Below are 19368 nucleotides of genomic sequence, written 5' to 3'. Positions count from 1 at the left end.
AGTCTAGCAACATGAGTATTCTTACTCGAGAGTTCTTCCAACTTCAATTCTCTTTGTTTAGCTGACATAGTATGTTCTCCATAACTCTAGAACCATCCTTGTATTCATGATTCTTCTAGAACTGTGTAGAACACAAATGGACATTATTTTTCAAACAGAAGTAAATTGCAATTTCTTTGATAGTGGGATTGGCAACTGCACAGCAGAATCTACCTCTCATTGATGAATGTTCCATGCAGAAGATATGCGCTTGGCAGACATATTCAACGCATACATAATACAATGGAGCTAGCGCAAAGCTGACAAAGATTCACCAACAAAATTTCAAATTTGAACCAATGTGTAAAGTTACAATCACTAATCTTCATTCTTACTGATCTTGGGTTGCCGCACAGTGCTTAAACCTAGTGATCTAAAACCAAGTAGGGCAACCATGTTACCATGAGATTACAAACTGTGTTTTCTCATAAAACAGAGAACTTGCCATTTTAACATGTAGCAACAGAGGTCGCAAGGGACTAGGAAGTGGGTTCAAATGTAGCCTCTTCATGCCAAACACAGTTCAAATTAGACTGCCACAACCGTACTGCCCCATCATTCCCGGTAGTCGCCAAAGTCATCCCACTCATGTCCCATTCCATCTGCCAGACCTGATCACAAAATGAAGGACTTTAATCAATTAGGAAGATTCACAGCCTTTCTTTCATTAGATAATTCACACTGTGCCCTACTAAGGCTCCACAATTGTATCACTCCAACATACACACAGTCATAATTCCACTTTTTCATGCTCAGATTAACGGTAAGGATTTGTGCTCCAAAACGAAATGATCGATAACATTTTCAATAGTTAGTATGGATACCTCGCCGTTGTGACCCGAAAGTTGTGCAATCTTCTCCAATGAGAGCCTTCCATCTGAGTCGGGGTTTAATCCAAGATGCCATATTGCTATTCCCTTGTGAGTGGCAACAGCAATTACCTCATAGGGCCTGAATGAAATTTATACAATTTTACTCTCTCATATAAAATGGAATGAGGCCATTTTTCCTTCAAATTTTGAGACAGGCAGAACCTTGAATTTTATATGATGACAGAAAACAATATTTTCAGATTCCCATCAATTGCTCATCAGTGCTTGCATGAGCAATTAGACAATTTACTACCTGCCAATGTTTGGTGCCCATGCAACAGTATAGACCTGATCAACATTGTCACCAGGCGAAGCCAACTCTGCAACTGGGAGCCATCTTTGATGAGCCTGATCAAATTCCCATACCTGTAAAGTAATATCATAAGATTATGCACAGTATCATTTTTGACAAGTTGACCTAGCTTCTAGACCTGAAATGATACCATAGTTTCAAAATATACTGCAGGAAAGAGAAAGTTGTGTATTGAAGGAGACAAGCCACATAAAATTAATGATAATTGATTAGGAAACAGGATTAAGCAGAATTTAGAATACCTTGGAAGAATTAAGTTGTGGTGTGTCTGAATTGAAACCCAAAACAAAGCTGGATTCCTGGCTCTCTCCTCTTTGTGGATTCCAAGATATAGATGCAGATAAGCACATGGCTTTCCCAAACGTAGACACTGAATCAATAACATTCTGAAATTCAGCCTGGGCAAAAAGATCATGAAAAGATAAGGTTACAGAGCAATTTCAAACTGTAAAAATCTGTAATGAATCTTTCTGCTTTATTCAGGTTGGCTTTTGAGTTGGTATATGCATAATATAGGGAGTTAATAGCACAGGAGATGATTTATCATGGTTCAACTGGAGAGATGTCATAAAAAGTAAAAGGGTATAACCATGTCAAGAGAGCGTACAAGAGAAAAAGCCCCACAAAGAAGAGAGAGCAACAGAAACACACGCTCATGGTCCATTCATTCTAAGTCGTGGCACTAAAACATACAACTACATGAAAAATTAGGGAAATACACATTCACATATATATACCTCTGTTGTCTTTTTAATATGCACGAGAACTATGTATCATTTTATAAGAAGGAAAACACCAATAATCTTATAAGACATAAAACTAGAATTTACCTACAATGTTTCAATTTTGTACAGAAATAACATGATTTGCAAATTTTCAGCATCAATTTGGGCTGCATAATAATATTATAAAAAAACAACAAGACTTATTTCCGGGCCGTAGTATATTATCAGACTGAATCAGATAAATGATCACCTGAAGTTGCCAATTCTTCAGATCCAAGGGATCTAGTAACTCAGAGACCTTGACATGGCCATCAGAATATGCAGTAACCTATAAAATGAAACAAATTACAGTTCATGACATTTCATTGTCACAAGGCAAATGATGACTCTAGTATGTTGCACAGATTTTCTACAAGGGCACCAACTGAATATACATGGCATCCTAAATGATATTAGAAGAAATTAATGAAAAAATCAGTACGACAATAAACATTTGTCACTTCCAAACTTGATTTCAGAACATATAACCGCCAAAACTAAAACGAAGAAACAGCAGCTATAAAAGCTAACCATTTTTAAACCTGACGGTGAGACTCCAAATTGGGTATCTAGCAGTTGAGCGGAACCACTTTTAAAGCTTGTGCAGAGCTTCCATTGAATAGGTTGTGCATCTAGACAACAATAAAACCTAATTTTTCATCAGATACAATGCTCAGTAAAAAAATTATAAATAAAAAAAAAACTTTTCGTCAGTATCCCATAAACTAAATTAGACTGATTCAGTTTGAAGTTGATAATTGTGGAAGCTGGATTAGAAAAGATAACAAATTCAAGGAAAATACCTTCAGCAGCCTCCTCCCACAGAGACAAAGTTCCATCTGCGCAAACACATGCCACTGCATCACCATACTCTGGAGGAACCCAAACAATTTTCACAATGCCAGCAGCCTCATGCACCTAAAACAAACACAATTGCAATATCTTTTAACACAAAAACACAAGCTTTCAAGTGGAATTGAAAAATTAAACGGAAAAGAAAAATGAAATGTGTCAATTCCTGATATTTGAAACTAATTGGAACAGGCGGGAGTTGGGGACCTTCGATTTTGAAGTGCAGGAGAAAGAGGAAGAAGCTGAGTCGCGCGTGTCGAAGATGGCGAGGGTTCCGTCGACTGAGCCAGTGGCCAATCTCCGGCTGGAGTAGTTCCACGAAGAGCAGGTGGTGCCTTTATCAAGTGCCACCAGAGGTTTCTCCATGTCCGTACAGTCCCTGTAGCTCCACTTCGAGCCCAAGATGGTCAGAGGTGGGAGGAGCGAAAACCTCTTCGTGTAGGGTTTTGGTAGACGTTGGGGCAGGGTTTTAGTGGGGTCGGTATAGACTCAAAACGGGTCCACCCATTTAAGTTTAACAGTGAGTGAGAAATACGTCTTTCAAAAGCCTCTAAAAATCCTAGATGAAATGGCACCATTTCTATATGACAAACCTTTTTTGTTGTTGTCCAAACTGTCATGACAACTTAATACATGTAAGAGTTTTCTTAGATTTTAATTAACAAGTCATGTTAAGTATAATATCTTTTTGAGGCTAAGGGCCTGATAACGAGGTTTAGAGTGAGGGTTTAGGGTTTAGGGTGAGGTGTTACTATATTACGTGCCAATGATGAATTATACAACGGAGTTTAACGTATGATAATCATTAAGGGATGTTTATTTAATTGGGATTTTAAACGATTATTTTGGGATAAATAAGTCACGTGGTATTCAATTAAGACTTTTAAATAATCTAAACAAGTCTTGTGGTATTCCATTAAGACTATTACGATTTTAAAATGAGGGTGTCAAAATCTAGTGGTATTCAATCAAGACTTTAAACAAGTAACAAAAAGTCTTATGGTATTCAAAATCTTGCTAATTTCAAAGGATTTTTTAAAATGTGAGATTGTGTAAGATTATTCAAAATCCATGGTGACCAAACCACTAATAACGACCACTGGGTATAAGTAATGTTCTTTCCTCACATTTCCTCACATGAAGACCAAACCACCTTCAAAACTAGAGTTTTCTGCTGTTGGGGTATAAGCTTCTAGTAATCCATTAAAAAAAATCCTATAAGTAATTATATTATGCTTAAATCTGCAAGACTTTTTAATTCCAAAATAGTCTTTTAAAATCTCAATTAAATACATCCCCTTAAAACAACAATCGTCAAATATCATATAGACTACGAATAGATGGATCACATAATCTTACAAGGCACACGTATTTGAATATTTGAAACAACAATCATCAAATATTTTATGATGGCAGAGTGGGGACGATGGCCACATGGGGTGGGTGGGTTGAGTTTTTGATTGGTGTGTAATTCCATGGTTGGTTTAATTTGTGTGGGGTTTGTGTTTGCCTAAGTATTTAAGGAAGATTTTTGTTGACCGTCGGATAGGGGTGTTAAAGGTATTTTCATGATAGATACCAAGACTTTTGTTCTCCATCAGTTTGATTTGATAATCCCAAGGCTCTCTTGTGAGAAAGTCCCTCCGCTCATTATAGCATTTCCTATGAAAACCCAAAATCAACTAAGTTAAATGTGTCGGAATATAATATGGGTGGTGCTAGAGGCACCAACTTTGGGCATCAATTTGGGCACCAACTCTCTAATAGAGGTGGAGCTCGCCAACACAACGGGTCTCACGCTCTATTAGAGAGTTTGTGCTCAAAGTTGGTGCCTCTAGCATTTTCCATATAATATTCCCTATGAATATGATTGACAAAAACTGTCTTCTTCTTCTTTTTTTTCTTTCTTCCTTTTTTAAAAAGTTTCGCTTTTGAAAATCTGATTGACCAACTGTACCTCCCATCCGAAGATAACATTATAAAACAAAATATTGGTGCTTCAAACTGTTGATAGATTCGTAGGAATATCATGTGACAATCTGGTAGAAATAATTAGGTGAGTTTATACACAAGTTTTGGTGGGAGAAATTAGCTGAGTTTATAAACAACTTTAATTTCTTGCACCTGTTTTTCCCTTTAATCTTTGTGCCTGTTGTTCCCTTTAACTCTTCTCTAATAGCATGTAGAATCGAAGAAAATGCAGCCTTGAAAAATACATTCAAATAGTTAAATAAAATATTTCTTATTTGTTTTTTGATAAATTTGAAGCCTTAAAAGAATGCAACAATTTTATTTTTATTTTCTAAAAACCATTAAAACCAGGAAAAAAAAATTAAACAAAAAAACCAAACTTCGATATCCAAAAGCAAAGTGACGTTTTGATGACAGAATGAAGTGGGAAAAGATAACAAATTATTTTCAATTAAGATAAAGGCCAAGGAAACCACATATGTTCATTCCATCGGTAATGAAACCATTATTAATTGGGCTATTCTCTAGTGGGAACACCATTTTGCAAACCTCTATATGGGAACACCATTGGATCAAATCTAACGGATGATAAGAAGCAATTGTAACTCAAAGTGTGTAAAACGATTTCACTGGAACGTGGCTTCCTCCCTCCAAAACAGACGCGCTGTGCTCTTGAAGACCACAATATCTCCCTCCAAAAAAAGTTATGTTTCTCTGTCTTTCTCTGTGTCTGGCTGTCTGTCGAAGAACATGGTTTTCTTCTTTTTTCTGGTTTGCTATTCTGTTTGAGGAAAGAGAGCTGTTCAAATCCCATGGGGAGAGCTTTAACCTTAACCCCTCCCCGGCTCGGAGTGGTTGCACACTTTGCCACCATTTTTTCATCAAAAAGAGAGTTGTTCAGTTTTCTGGTTTGGTGATTCAAAACATACAAAGCAAGGTATTATCCCGATGAGCACATGCAATGTAATTCTTTTTGTGTTTTCATTTTGTTGGTTTGATGATTCTGTTCTGTGCACTTGTGAAGCCTTGAGGACCCATCTGGTACCCATCTATGCTCTTGAAGACCACAATATCTCCCTCCAAAAACAAATGCTCTCTTGAATAACACAATTTTTTTTTCTGGTTTGATATTCTCCTCCCTCCCTCCCTACGGTCTACCCCTCTAATTCCTTTTTTTTCTTTTCTAGTTTGGTCATTCAAAGTCAGACCATACAAAGCAAATTACATCTACCCCTCATTTGTCTAGTTTGGTGATTCTGGTCTGAGCATCGTCAAAGTGGCCTTGAGTTCATTACTTGACGATTGGAGACCACAAAGTGAGCACTTGGCTTTGGTTCTATACTGTTGGTTTTAAAATCTTTGAGTTGGAATCCACATTTGTACAAGCTTTGTTGTTGCTTCATTGTCATATTTGAGGAAGGTGGAAATATTTGGGGTTGAAGTCGAGCTCTGTTGCTGCTCCATTGTCATATTTCTACAAATTTGGAAGCTCCGAATTCTAAGGTAAGAGATATCCTGTATTTGTGAAATTGAGTATTCGAGGAAAATGTTTGACCAAGTATATGGCCATTAGTTACGCAACTTTTCTTTTGGTTGAATAGTTACGCTACTTTGGATGTTGGTTGTTTTATTGTTTCACTAGAGACTCACAAAGGCTTCCTATGTGGGGCAGAACGGTGTTTGTACATACTAAGATTGACCAGAAAAAACAGATTACGAAGAAACTATAGTATTGTTGATTAGGACAACCGATTAATAGGAATGCCATACATCAGTAGTTTAGAACTCTTTCACAGATTAAGAATAAACTATGCTAGCAACAAGCTGTGTTAACTGGTTGATTTGCCATACATCACAAGTTCAAAAATGGTTTTCACATATTAAGAATAAACTATGCTAGAAATAATCTGTGTTCAAGGTTTCATTTGCCATACATCAAAAGTTCAGAGTACAAAAAGAGTTAAAGGACAACATGGGAAGGCAACGGGACGACATAAACGTCAATGCACTGAGTGCAGGATAGAAGAAGATGTCCAAGACTTGCGAGCCCGTAAGCAAATATATCGTATATATTAGTTGAATATATTTCCTTTTAACGATTTGTCATTATTTATGCATTTTTGTTTCGATGTTGCAGTTCATGTCCTGACGCAGACATTGGTGCTCCAGTTGCTGAGAATATGCAACCCACTCAGAGAGCGTAGAACAGTGAAGGTACTCAACCAAATATGACACATGCATTTATGCGGGAGTTTGATTTAATTCACGGACCCTGCGTTTGAGTATGTAGTGATACCTTTTGGCGTTGTTTTTGAATGTTTGGGAAGCTTTTGTGACATTTATGTAATCGGTTCATATCTGTTAGGTTTTTTCTTGGTTGAAAATTAGCGATATTGATACTGAAGGTGCCTAAGGGACCCAGAACATTGAACCAAGTATGACATGGGCATTTATGCATGCATTAACACGAACCTTGAGCTTGAGTAGCTAGTGATACATGTTTATGTTGGTTGTGAATGCTCGGCAAGCGTTTATGGCACTTCTGTGATCGGTTCATGTCTGGTAGGTTTTTATTTCTTTGTAGAAAATTAGTGATAATGATATTGAAGGTGCCTATGCAGAGGACCCATAACAGTGAACGTACTAAGCCAAGTATGACGGGTATTTCTGTTGTACAATTAAACACTCCAAGACCTTGTTTTCAATGGATTTATGAACAAATAATGTAAACAAGGAATAAAAATAGTGCACAAGAGATTTAACGAGGTTCATCAAACTCTTGCCTACGTCCCCGGAGAGATGATTTCTTCACTATGAGAATAACACCAGTACAAGATCCGTTTGAGTTAAATCAACATAACCCAAAACCCAGCTACCCTTACCTTTGCATCCCCCCACCTAAAATGGCCGAGCTTCTGCTCTTTTAATAACCGTAAAAGGAATGGAGCTGGATGCATGTGATATCTCCACTAGCTGCGTGAGAACCAAGGAGGCAAGTTGCCCTCGAGCCTCACAAGATGCACTGAACATGCCTACAGCACTTATTAGTCAACAACTGACAAAGAAACATGCTACACTATCTTTTATGGGTTTAATACTAGGCCCCGTTTGGTAAGCTGGACTGGACTGGATATTTTCAATTAAAATGGACATGAGTCCTAGCCATTGTTTGGTGGACTTAAAGTGTGTCTAGGACTGGATATTGACTTTGGATCCAAGTCCCAAATAATTGGGGCTTAGAAACCCAACCCCAGACGTGGGTTTCGAAGCCAGAGAGCACGCCTCCAGCCATCTCTCTTCTTCTCTCTCTTCTCTCTCTTCTCTGTTCTCTGTCTTCTTCTTCTTTCTCTCTTCCCCTCTACTCTTCTCTTCTCTTATCTTCTTCTCTCTTTCTTCCCCTCTTCTCTTCTTTTCTCCTCTTCTCTCTTCTCTCAGATCCTCTCTCTCTTCCCCTTTGCCAAATCTTCTTCGTTGCCATATATAGACCTCAGATCTTGAATGAAAGGCATATCGTGGAAGAAAAAATTGGTGAAAGGCAGATTCATAACTTCTTCCTCTTTATTTATATATATAATTTTGCAATTTTTTGTTCTTTGAGATATGAAGGGAGGTGGCTGAAAATTCAAGATCTGATAAAGAGTAGGTAAAAACTGGTATTTGGGGAGGGAGTGAAAGCTTGAGTGCTGGCGTCTACTTCTGGGAACCTGCTGCTGCGATCAAACTCCACCTCATGCCTTTCGTCTTCTAGCTTTTTATTTTATGTTTGTATTTTTTTGTTGGATTGAAAATTTATTTTGTTGTAATTAATTTGGAAATGAGAATATAAAAATAAATAAATGGCATACTAATCTCAACTTTGGTGTTGTACTGCACCAAACAACTTCTTAAAATCCAGTAATATCCTAACCAGTCCAGTGTAATGTAGAAAGGTTAATCCAGTCCAATCCAGTCTAGCTTACCAAACAGGGCCTAATATTTTCACCAACTTTGATGGTTACAAGTGCCAAATTTGCAAGTCCCTCTCCTCATATAATACTGCCACCAAAGAATCACAGCATATCCTATCCCGAAAAAAAAATTCACAGCACAATCAAACAAAGGAGATTCACAAACTTTCAAGGACTATCAAGATCTGCTAATTTTTCTACCATCAATCTGTACAATTGCCCTGCTTAGAATGGTTGAAAATTTATCAAAACTGTGAACTAGATACAATGAACCAACAACAATATACCACCTTTTTTCAGAACAAGTACAGAAAAATTAATCAGGAAACATATTTAAAGAAAAAACAAATTGGAGTTTAGGAATTGATACAAACCAAGAGCGAGAGACTACTAGAACGAAGAGGGAGAGAGGAGACAAACCAACCCAGATTCTGCAAAAATAAAAATAAAACTTGAAACCCAAACACGAAATAAGAGATTGAATTCTTGAAATGCATACTTACAAAGCAATCATACTTCTTCTTGGAGACCATGTAGCCACAGAGAGGGAGAGAGAGAGAGAGAGAGTGGTTGTGGGAATTTTAAAGTTTGGGTCTGGAAAAGAGATAAGGAGAGAGGAGGAGGGAAGTGTGGTGAATTGAGAACGAAACTCCACTCCACACTCCCACTAAGATCTTGTTGTTGATGGACTTAGTGACACACACAATGAATGGATGAATCACACACACACACTCACACTTGAGAAACCAACCAAGCACAAAGTGACACAAGTATTTTAGAGGTTCAGCAAATGCCTACATCCTCTTGGTGATCCCCTTGAGAAATTCACTTTGTGAAAGAATAAGTTACAACTTTGGTTTTACACAGAAAACCCCCTTAGAACTCTATTCTTTCCCCAAGTTCTCTTTTCTCTCACACCCCTTGCTCAACACTTTGATACACTTGTGAACACTCTCACAACCCTTGGTGTTTTCCCCCCTTAGGTGTCTAGACACTCAAGACTACAACTCAGCTCTAACTTGAACTGATTGCTCTCTCTCACGTTCTCCCTTGGTGAGATAACCTCCCTTTGCACACAATAGCTCCAGCTACTTGACAACTTTGAGATTAACCACCTTATGCTCTTGACAACATGTTAACATTCTCTTGCTTCCTCTTCTCTCTTATATAAGCCTTTGGACTCCAAGATAAGGTATCATTAAGTTCTGCACGTTCTTGCTTTAGTTATCCAACTTTAGACACCTGTTATGGCAGCTCACAAAGCAAGTGATCAATGGCTGCTATAGCTGCCATCAATCTCTTGAACCAAGAGAGAATTCACTCATTGAAGCAAGTCATCAATTTGCCAAAGTGTTCTCCCCAACTTTCCAGCTGCTTGCCACCTCTTATTACCTCAGAAGTGATCAGAAAAATCCTTGCAAGTCGATAGAAAGTGGTAGTACACCAAGGAGGACTTGAAAACGCGTAGGAAAAAACAGCACAGCACGTCTGGCGACCGGTCGCGGATACCTTGCGACCGGTCGCTGATACATTTTGGATACCTTGCGACCGGTCGCGGATACCTTGCGACCGGTCGCTTCTTGCGATTTCTCCAGACTTCGAATCTGTGGAAAAACGTCCGGTCGCCCAAACCTTGCGACCGGTCGCTCACTCCTTCACTTGCATACTAAATGTGAGCCATTTTTACAACAGGAAGTGGTTTCGATTTGGGGATGAAAAGAGAGAAGAAGCGTGAATATTTTTAGGATGAGGGAACGAGAGGGTTAGCGCGAAATTAGATAGCCAATGCTTCATAATAGATAGGTAATAATACATCATAACAGATACCAAAAACAACATAACATACATTAAATGCATCATACCATATACCACATGCATCATAACAGATAGAACATGCATAAAAACAGATACCAAATGCATCGTAACAGATACCAAAGGTATCATAACAGATAGCAAATGCATCAAAAGAGATACCAAATGCATTATAGCAGATATCAAATGCATCAAAACATATAGCAAACGCATCACAACAGACAAGTAAGATATCACTCCATTGATGGAGAAAAGCTAACCGAAAATTCATATAAAAAAACTAATTGGGCCTCTCTGTTGTTTCGTTTTCTTAAGAAATCTATTTCAGCCAAGACAAACCAAATAGCTGGGAATGCCTTAATTTCCCCGAGGCCCCATACTTCAAGATCTTAAATTTATATTTCCATCAATATTTAATCAACCAAATACAAAATGAAGCATCAAATATCAGTCCCACCAAGCAGTTATCTTCACTTTTGTCAAATATCCATACTTCTTCAAAGTTAAAATAAGAAGAAGCCTTTTTTTTTAATTTTTCCCTACATACCAACCAATGGGTACTCATTAAGCTAAACTGAAATCTCAGAATAGTGAGCAAATCACAGATAGCCATCAAACTACATTGAAAAATAATGAAGAATTGACGAAACTGAAAGCAAAAGAACCAAGGCAGTGAAGGTGAAATTTGACATTACATTTTGTGGACTTTATCTATGAGGCGTCTCTTCTTAGCTGCCCAACGAGCATCAGATTACAAGGTCGATAAGAGCGCTGCTCTTTGGGGACTTTCGTCGAGCAGTTTGCAGGAGTCAATTTTCTCCCCTCTAATGGCAAATTCCAGAGTTGCAGGGGTCACTTGACCACCCTTGCTCCTCTGTGGATCCGTCCCTGCATGTCATACCCATATCCACATTACTCAAACTATTTTCAACACATCAAGATACAGACAACATACCCATATCCATACTATTCAGACTATTATCATTAAGATACATAAATGATACCCATATCCACCATATCCATACTACTCAGACTATTATGAACACATCAAGATACAAACATCATACCTATATCCATCCAACTCAGACTATTACAAACGAAGACACATACATCATACCCTACTCACACTATTATAAACACACCCAGAACCCCTAAAGAAATGAAATCCTCTGCTAAAAGATAATTTCAACCAATGGAATCGGTTTCTTAAGGATTCTCAATTACAATATATAAACTTACATGAATATAATCTTTTTTTTCTGGGGATGCTGATGATTCTTTGATATCAGAGGTCGATTACGGGGCTGATGTCGGGAGCATTAATTTTGGACAAATCGTTCATGATTCTTGGATATCTTAGGCAAACTCCGTTGTCCCTTCATGTGTTGATATCAGAGGCAACGATCATTAGGGAGAACTTGAGAAATGTTGTTAAGAGATTTTGGGTGGTAGCTGGGTTGTAAGATTTTCGGGTTTCTCGGTGAACTTAAAAAATTGATTGAAGAAAGGAAGGAAGAAGAAAGAGGCTCCACTCGATCACGGAGATGTTGAGAAATGGGTATTTGAGAAGTTGATAAATGGAGTTCAGAGATTTTGGGTCGTGAGATTTTGCACAAATGAAAACATTTTTTTCTTTAATCTGGTTTTTGGGTGGAGTTATGACCTTTTGGGTATTTGTGTTGTGAGATTTTGGGGTTTGTAGTTATAATTCATAAAATAATTAAATGGCGCAAGGAATGAACGAAAAAAGGTGCGAGCGGCAAAAGAGAAGCTACAGCGTACCCGATTCTAGTGTGAGTTTGTTTTTTTCCTCCAGCCGTTGAGATCACTTCAATGGCTGAGATGGAGCCCCAAATAGAGGTTCGCAAAGAGATGTTCCTACCTGAGCCGCGTCGTTATTAATTTACACGTTAGCTAGGTTACATTAGATCTTGAGGCCCTTCCATATCTGAGCCACCTCAGCAAGTGACTTGGTTGAAGACCCTTCTTGGGTCAAAGCCACTTTGGCTGCCTCTTCAAGCTCTTTCATTTTGCTCCTTAGCAATTTCCCTTCATCTCCTTCAATCAGTGCCCTAACATCCTTTGCAATATCTTGCCTCTCAACTATGCCCTTCTCATTCACTTGCACCTCCAAAGCAACCTTCAAACCATCAACTAGTAGCACCTTGTTCATCTTCTGCTCTGCATAGAGCGGCCAAGCAATCAGAGGCACACCATGCACAATGCTCTCTAATGTTGAGTTCCACCCGCAATGGGTCAAAAACCCACCCGTTGACCCATGACTCAACACTTGGACTTGTGAGGCCCAAGATGGGACCACTAGGCCTACCTCTTTGGTCCTCTCCAAAAACCCATGTGGTAGAAAACCACAAGGGTCCTCAGCGCCTTGGATACTAAAATAACTTGCATTTTTAGATGTCTCATTTGGGCTCTTAACAACCCAAATAAACCTCTGCCCACTCAATTCAAGTCCCAAGGCTAATTCAGTCATTTGCTCTTGTGAGAAACTCCCACCACTCCCAAATGAAACAAACAATACTGACCCATTGGGCTGCTTGTCGAGCCACTTCAAACACTCATTCTCTTCAAAACCATCAGCTGAATCGGTCTTTATCACCGGTCCAACTGGGTAAACCGGTGGAAAACCTTGTCCATGCTCCTTGAAAGCCTTGAAAGCACCCGGTTCCAAGTCCACAAAGCTATTGACCATGATCCCAGCAGCCGACCTAAACTTCTCGCAAATTCGAACAATCGCTTTATAGGCCTCTTTGGACCGGTCCTCAACTGCGTCCGGGAAATCCCGACCGTGAAGGGGAACACAACCCGGAAGTTGGACCGGTTCAGGCAAGTCCCTATACTCACAAGTAGTGGTCTCGTGAAGGTGTGGGAGATGAAATATAAGCCACAAACCAATAGCTGAGGGGGAAAAAATGTAAGGGGACACTTGGAATTCATTGGCCACATCAAAGGCGTCCACACCAAAAACATCAATAACAAGTGCCACTAGCCGAGTTGACTCAACCAGGCCTTTAAACGAATCGCGTAGAGCCGAGAGGGACCGAGTCAAGGTGAGGGCGATTTTGGTTTCGACCATAACGTCCTCAGGGAGGTCATGGAAGCTTACAGGAGGGAGGAAGATGTGTGATATGGCTTGGGGATCTAGGGCTTCAAGGACTTTCTTTTGAGGTGCCAAGTGCGACCCGTCATTTGGGATGATGAATGTGAAGGTGAAGCTACAGTGGACGACGAGTCGTTTGGCTAGTTCGGCGAGGGAGATGAGGTGGCCTATGCCTGGGCTAGGGACAATGGCGATGTGGGGTGGCTTGATCAGTTTGTTGTGGTGGTGGCTGTCCAATTCCATGGCGGTCAAATGAAAACTGTGAAGCTTTTGGTGTTTAGGGAATGAAAATGGAAGAAGAAAGAAAAGTGTACTTCTCAATCAAAAAAAGAAAAGAAAAGTATACTTGGGTTTGGTGGTTTGAGAAGGTACTTAATGAAGATTGAGATCACTGTCTGTTGGTGGCTAGAAGAAGAGGAGGAGGGTGTTGAAGTATTTTCATGTTGAGAATGGTTGGCTTTCTTTGTCTTTTCATTGTTTTATAAACTTTTTAAGACATAAACTAGGTCACGTAATTTAATAAATAATGTTTGGAAAATAATAAATGTGATTAGTATATTTTAAACATATATTTTACTTATCAATAAAAGAAGATAAGATCTGATTTACTCATGTATTTCTAGTTTTTGCTTTCGAATTTGTCATTTCGTGTATCATTCGACATCACCACTCACATCATGCATATTATTTGACCATTTTCTAGTGTCTTCATTAATTTCATATATGATATGTCTTCTGTAATATTACTTGTTAATAGTGTCTTCGGTAATAGTATGTACTTTAGCAATCATAATGATTAAAGATGAGTGGTGCTAAATGAACCTTAAAATTAACTGAGTACACCCTACTATCAAACTATTTATTGAATTACTAATTTATCCTAATATAAAATTACCAAAAAGGATATTTTGAATTATGAAATAAATGTATGTGAAGAATTCAATGTCTTGGAATACGATGATTGATGGGTATATGAAAAATGGCAAGTTTGACGATGCGGTCAAGCTGTTTGAACAAATGCCACAGAGAGATGCGGTTTCTTTGATTGTTTTGATTGGTGGGTTTGTCAAGAAAGGTCAGTTCGAGCAAGCATTGGAGTGGTTTCGAGAGATGCAGCTCTCGGGTGTGGAACCAGACTATGTAACCTTAATTGTTGTAATTGCTGCTTGTGCGGATTTGGGAACGCTTTGGATTAGGCTTGTGGATAAATCGGTTTATTATGAAGCAAGATTTTAGAGAAAATATTAGGATAAGTAACTCGTTGATCGATATGTATTCTCGATGTGGTTGTATTGGTTTTGGCGAATAATAAATCAAAGAGAAAACAAGGGGCTTTCTGCTGCCTTTGAATCAAAGCTTCTCAGCTATGATATCCGAATAATTTAGTATGCCACTTGACCTTGATGAATGCTGTTACCATATTCAAATGGGTTTGCTTCTGTGTGATAGAATGGATTAGGGTGTATCTGGGGTATTTTTGGTAATTAAATAGGGTGTACTTAGTTAATTTTATATTTTGATTTAAATATTAGGGTGTACATAGATCATATGGTGTACTCAGTTAATTTTAGGGTTCGTTTAGGAACACTCTTAAAGATTTGCTTTTTTTTATCATAGTCGTTTGATTATTGAAGCAAAAATGAGTTCACTTTATTCTATTTTTATACACGACAAGTGCCACATCAAAGGTGTCGGCACAAAAGAGTTTGGTTATTATTTATTATCGTTTTCGTGGGCATCGTCCTGTGTCGGCTGCTGTTACTGTAGCTCCTTGCTACAGGCTGTCCTTACAACCCCTTGGCCATCTCCTTCGTCCCTGGTGGCTGGCTGAGATGCCAGATTTTGCTTTCAAAGCAGGAGTGAGTGGATCTACTTCAGATGGCCCTTCCACTGGTGAGAAGAGAGCCCGAACACAGGAAATGGCTGATGTTGGTGGATCTGAGTCCCCTGAGCCTCCCCTTGCTCTGCCTCCGTTTTCGATGAGCTTCAAAGATAAGGTATCAGGGGATTTTGGTTTGGCCCAAGATAATTTTGTTTTTGGGGAAGATGATTTTGTAATAAAAAATGAACCAATTCCATCAATTGATTTCTCTGAGAAGGTGAAAGACTGCCTCTACAGACCTTGGCGGACAGCAGTGATTATTAAGCTCATGGGTCGCCCATTGAGCTATACTTTCCTGCGGAATCGTCTCCTTCAACGTTGGGCTCTAAAGGGTCCGATGAGCCTCATCGACCTGGATAATAATTTTTTCATTGTGAAATTCTTATTAGAGGAGGATATGAATTATGTGCTTACTGGAGGACCATGGCAAATTGCTGGCCAGTATTTGGCCACTCAAAGGTGGAAGCCTGGTTTCAATCCTAAAGAGGAACGGATCACCCATATGACTGCTTGGGTTCGGATTAATGGGTTAAATGTGGAATACTTCAGAACAGATATAATGGAAAAAATTGGCAATCTTGTTGGCCAAACTGTGAAAGTGGATGCCCATACCATGAGTCAAGCCAGAGGTAAATTTGCTCGGGTCTGTGTTGAACTTAATCTTGCTAAGCCGCTCACTCCTTTTATAGTTGTTGAAGGGCGTACTTTTGGGGTTGTTTATGAAGGAATTCAATTGGTTTGTTTTGAATGTGGCTGTTATGGGCATGGTAGAGATTCTTGCCCTGTTATCTTACAAACTAAAAAGCAAGAAACTGAATCAGCAAATTCTGAATCAGCAAATACTGAAAGCATGAAGGAGAATACAACAGCAGTTTCGGAAATTATTGAGAGTAAGGAGGAGACTACTCCAGTCAAGCAAATTGGTGTGGATAGTTTTAGTCCTGAAAACTTAGTTGCTGAAAACCCAGCTAAGATACACGGCCAATGGATGCTAATGAAGCCAAAGATTTCCACAAAGAAGAATCCTAGTGATCAGGGGCGAGGTGCAGATACTAGAAAGAAAATCTCTAAGCGTGATGGCAATGAACCCAATCTTGGTGCTTCTGGATCCAGGTTTTCTGTGTTGGATAATGGAGATAATAATGATATGGCAGTTGAGGAGCCTGTTGCTGCAATCTCTCCTCCTTCTGCAGACCAAAAGGCAAGCATGAGGAAGCCCAACCGTCCTTTCCAACCAGCAAACTCTAAGTTGAGTGGCTCAGGCAAACAAACCTTGGCTAGTCGAGACCCGAAAGGTTGGATGTCTAAGAAACCCCTCAAAGACATCTCTAACCAAGACACTCTTGGGGGTGATGGCAAGCCACCCAGCTCTGGTACTTGGGGACACCTGAAGAACAATTTTGGAGCTCGGCCTCTTGCTGCTGCTGGTCTCAGCTCGGTAGGGATGCAGGTTCCTGGAGCTGATGTTCAGGATGATATTGCAGGTAAATTCTCCTTTAATGTGACAAACCCTTTTACTGGGAACCTTATGGATAAGGGTACCAATCTTTCTGTACTTATACCTCCAGACCCTGGGAACAATGTTACCAAATCTTATGAGTCTTCTCCTCCTATGCTATCTTGTGACACTATGGAGATTAGTGAGGAACAATTTTTTCATGATGCTCATGATGTTGGTATGGGGGCTGATCTGCCTGTTGTCAATGATGCTCCCCGTTTGTGTGGAGCTCAGCAAGGTGATTGTTAAGGGTTTTCCTTGGTCTGTCCCACCATCTTTTTATCCAATGATTATTGTCTCTTGGAACGTTAGGGGTGCTGGAAAAACTGAATGTGCTTGTACTATCAAGGATTTAAAGAAGATCTATGCTATTGATGTTCTTGCTGTTTTAGAGCCTAGAATCGGTGGTTCTAGGGCTCTTAATATTGCTAAAAGTTTGGGTTTCTCTTGCTATCATATTGTTGATGCCACTGGTTTCTCAGGAGGAGTCTGGTTGCTTTGGAATGGTCCCTCTGTTTCTTTGCAGGTTATCTCTCATTCCAGCCAGACTATCTCAGCCTTGGTAACTATGGATGAAGGTTCTTGGATCCTCACTGTTGTTTATGCTAATCCGTGCCCGGGCATTAGAAAATCTCTCTGGAATTATTTAGATGGTCTGGCTTCTGCTTCTAATCTGCCTTGGTTGATCCTTGGGGATTTTAATGATACTGTGTGTGCTTCTGAAAAATGTGGGGGTCTTCCCAGCTTTGGTGGCCAACACTTCATTGATTGGATTGATCGTAATCATCTGGTTGACTTGGGTTTTTCTGGGCCTAAGTTTACTTGGTGCAACAAGAGGAACTTGGAAAATCTTATATGGAAGAGACTGGACAGAGGTCTTAGTAACACTGCTTGGACTATTCTTTTTCCTGAGGCCCACCTCTCTCATTTGCCGAAAATCAACTCTGATCACTGCCCTATTTTGGTCAACTTATTCTCTCATCATGTACCTACCAGAGATTCTGCACCGTTCCGTTTCCAAGCCATGTGGTTAAGCCACCCCAATTTTACTGATTTTATTACTGACCTTTGGCAGTCGGGGCAAGGTCATGCAGCCCAAAAAACTGCTAGTCTAGTTGTCCCTTTACATGCCTGGAATAAACATGTGTTTGGTTGTTTATTTCAAAAGAAAAGAAAAATAATGGCTAGACTTGCTGGTATTCAAAGGAACCTCTGTTTGGGTGCTGATATCTTTCTCAGTAAGCTTGAATCTGATTTATTGAAAGAGTACAACACCATTCTTGAACAGGAAGAATTGTTATGGCTCCAGAAATCGAGAAATACTTGGCTTAAGGAAGGGGATAGGAACACCAAATTCTTTCATTTGTCAACTATTATCCGTCGGAGGAGAAACAAACTTGAGGGTTTGAATAACGCTGATGGTGTGTGGATCACTGAAAAATCTGGTATGAAACAAATTATTACTGATTATTTCCAAGACCTTTTCTGTGGAAATACCGAGATTGGTGATTATTCTTTGTTACCGCAATTGTTCCTGAAGCCTGATGAAACTGTTTTGGTGGGGTTGAATGCTCCTGTCTCTGATTTTGAAATAAAAGATAGCTTGTTTACTATTGGTGGCTTAAAAACTCCTGGTCCTGATGGCTTTCCTGCGGTGTTCTATCAAACTTATTGGGACCTTTGTTCTAATGACATTACTTCCCTCATTAAGGATTGTTTTGCTACAGCCTCGCTTCCTGACCAATTGAATTCTACCCTAATTGCCTTGGTCCCTAAAGTTGAAAGACCTGTGACTATGTCTCAACTGAGGCCTATTAGTCTGTGTAACACCCTTTACAAGGTAGTCTCCAAGATCCTCGTTGCCAGGCTCAGACCTCTTATGTCCAAATTGGTTAGCCCCACCCAAGTGAGTTTCGTTCCGGGAAGGCAAATTGTTGATAATATTGTTGTTGCTCAGGAAGTCTTGCATAAATTCAAAATGACGAAAGGAAAAACTGGCTTCATTGCCTGGAAAGTTGATCTCTCCAAGGCTTATGATCGTCTAAGTTGGAGGTTTATCAAAGATGTGTTGTGGGAGATTGGTTTGAGAGGCAGATTCCTTGAGTTGATAATGCAATGTATCAACTCTGTGGATTATAAAGCTATCCTTAATGGTGAATTAACAGCTGCTTTCTCTCCTACTTGTGGCATTCGTCAAGGAGATCCTCTTTCTCCCTACATCTTTGTTTTATGCATGGAAAAGCTTTCTCATATCATCCAAAAGAAGATTCATGATCATGACTGGAAGCCTCTTCAGGTTA

The 19368-nt window shown here is 39.4% G+C and overlaps 1 protein-coding gene and 1 pseudogene across 2 annotated transcripts; both read right to left on the bottom strand.

Moving 5' to 3' along the window:
• Positions 1 to 309: 309 nt before the first annotated feature.
• SEH1H (Transducin/WD40 repeat-like superfamily protein) lies at positions 310 to 3314 on the bottom strand. The gene is made up of 8 exons (XM_088252965.1): positions 3048 to 3314; positions 2792 to 2906; positions 2520 to 2620; positions 2200 to 2277; positions 1467 to 1622; positions 1165 to 1277; positions 864 to 990; positions 310 to 650 (listed from the first exon to the last, which is right to left on the bottom strand). Exons 1-8 carry the CDS (start codon positions 3204 to 3206, stop codon positions 519 to 521), a joined length of 981 nt encoding a protein of 326 aa, XP_088109091.1. The 5' UTR covers positions 3207 to 3314; the 3' UTR covers positions 310 to 518.
• A 9157-nt stretch (positions 3315 to 12471) lies between these two features.
• On the bottom strand, positions 12472 to 14138 carry LOC148294521 (hydroquinone glucosyltransferase pseudogene; annotated as a pseudogene). The gene is made up of 2 exons (XR_015835680.1): positions 14031 to 14138; positions 12472 to 13998 (listed from the first exon to the last, which is right to left on the bottom strand). The product of XR_015835680.1 is annotated as a hydroquinone glucosyltransferase pseudogene (transcript).
• Between the last annotated feature and the right edge of the window lie 5230 nt (positions 14139 to 19368).

The sequence above is a fragment of the Prunus avium genome, chromosome 5 (genome assembly GCF_965620075.1).
Source record: "Prunus avium chromosome 5, drPruAviu1.hap1.1, whole genome shotgun sequence".
NCBI classification, from domain to species: Eukaryota; Viridiplantae; Streptophyta; class Magnoliopsida; order Rosales; family Rosaceae; genus Prunus; species Prunus avium.
The sequence above is the reverse complement of the archived record's forward strand: the minus strand, read 5'-3'. Positions and strand labels throughout refer to the sequence as shown.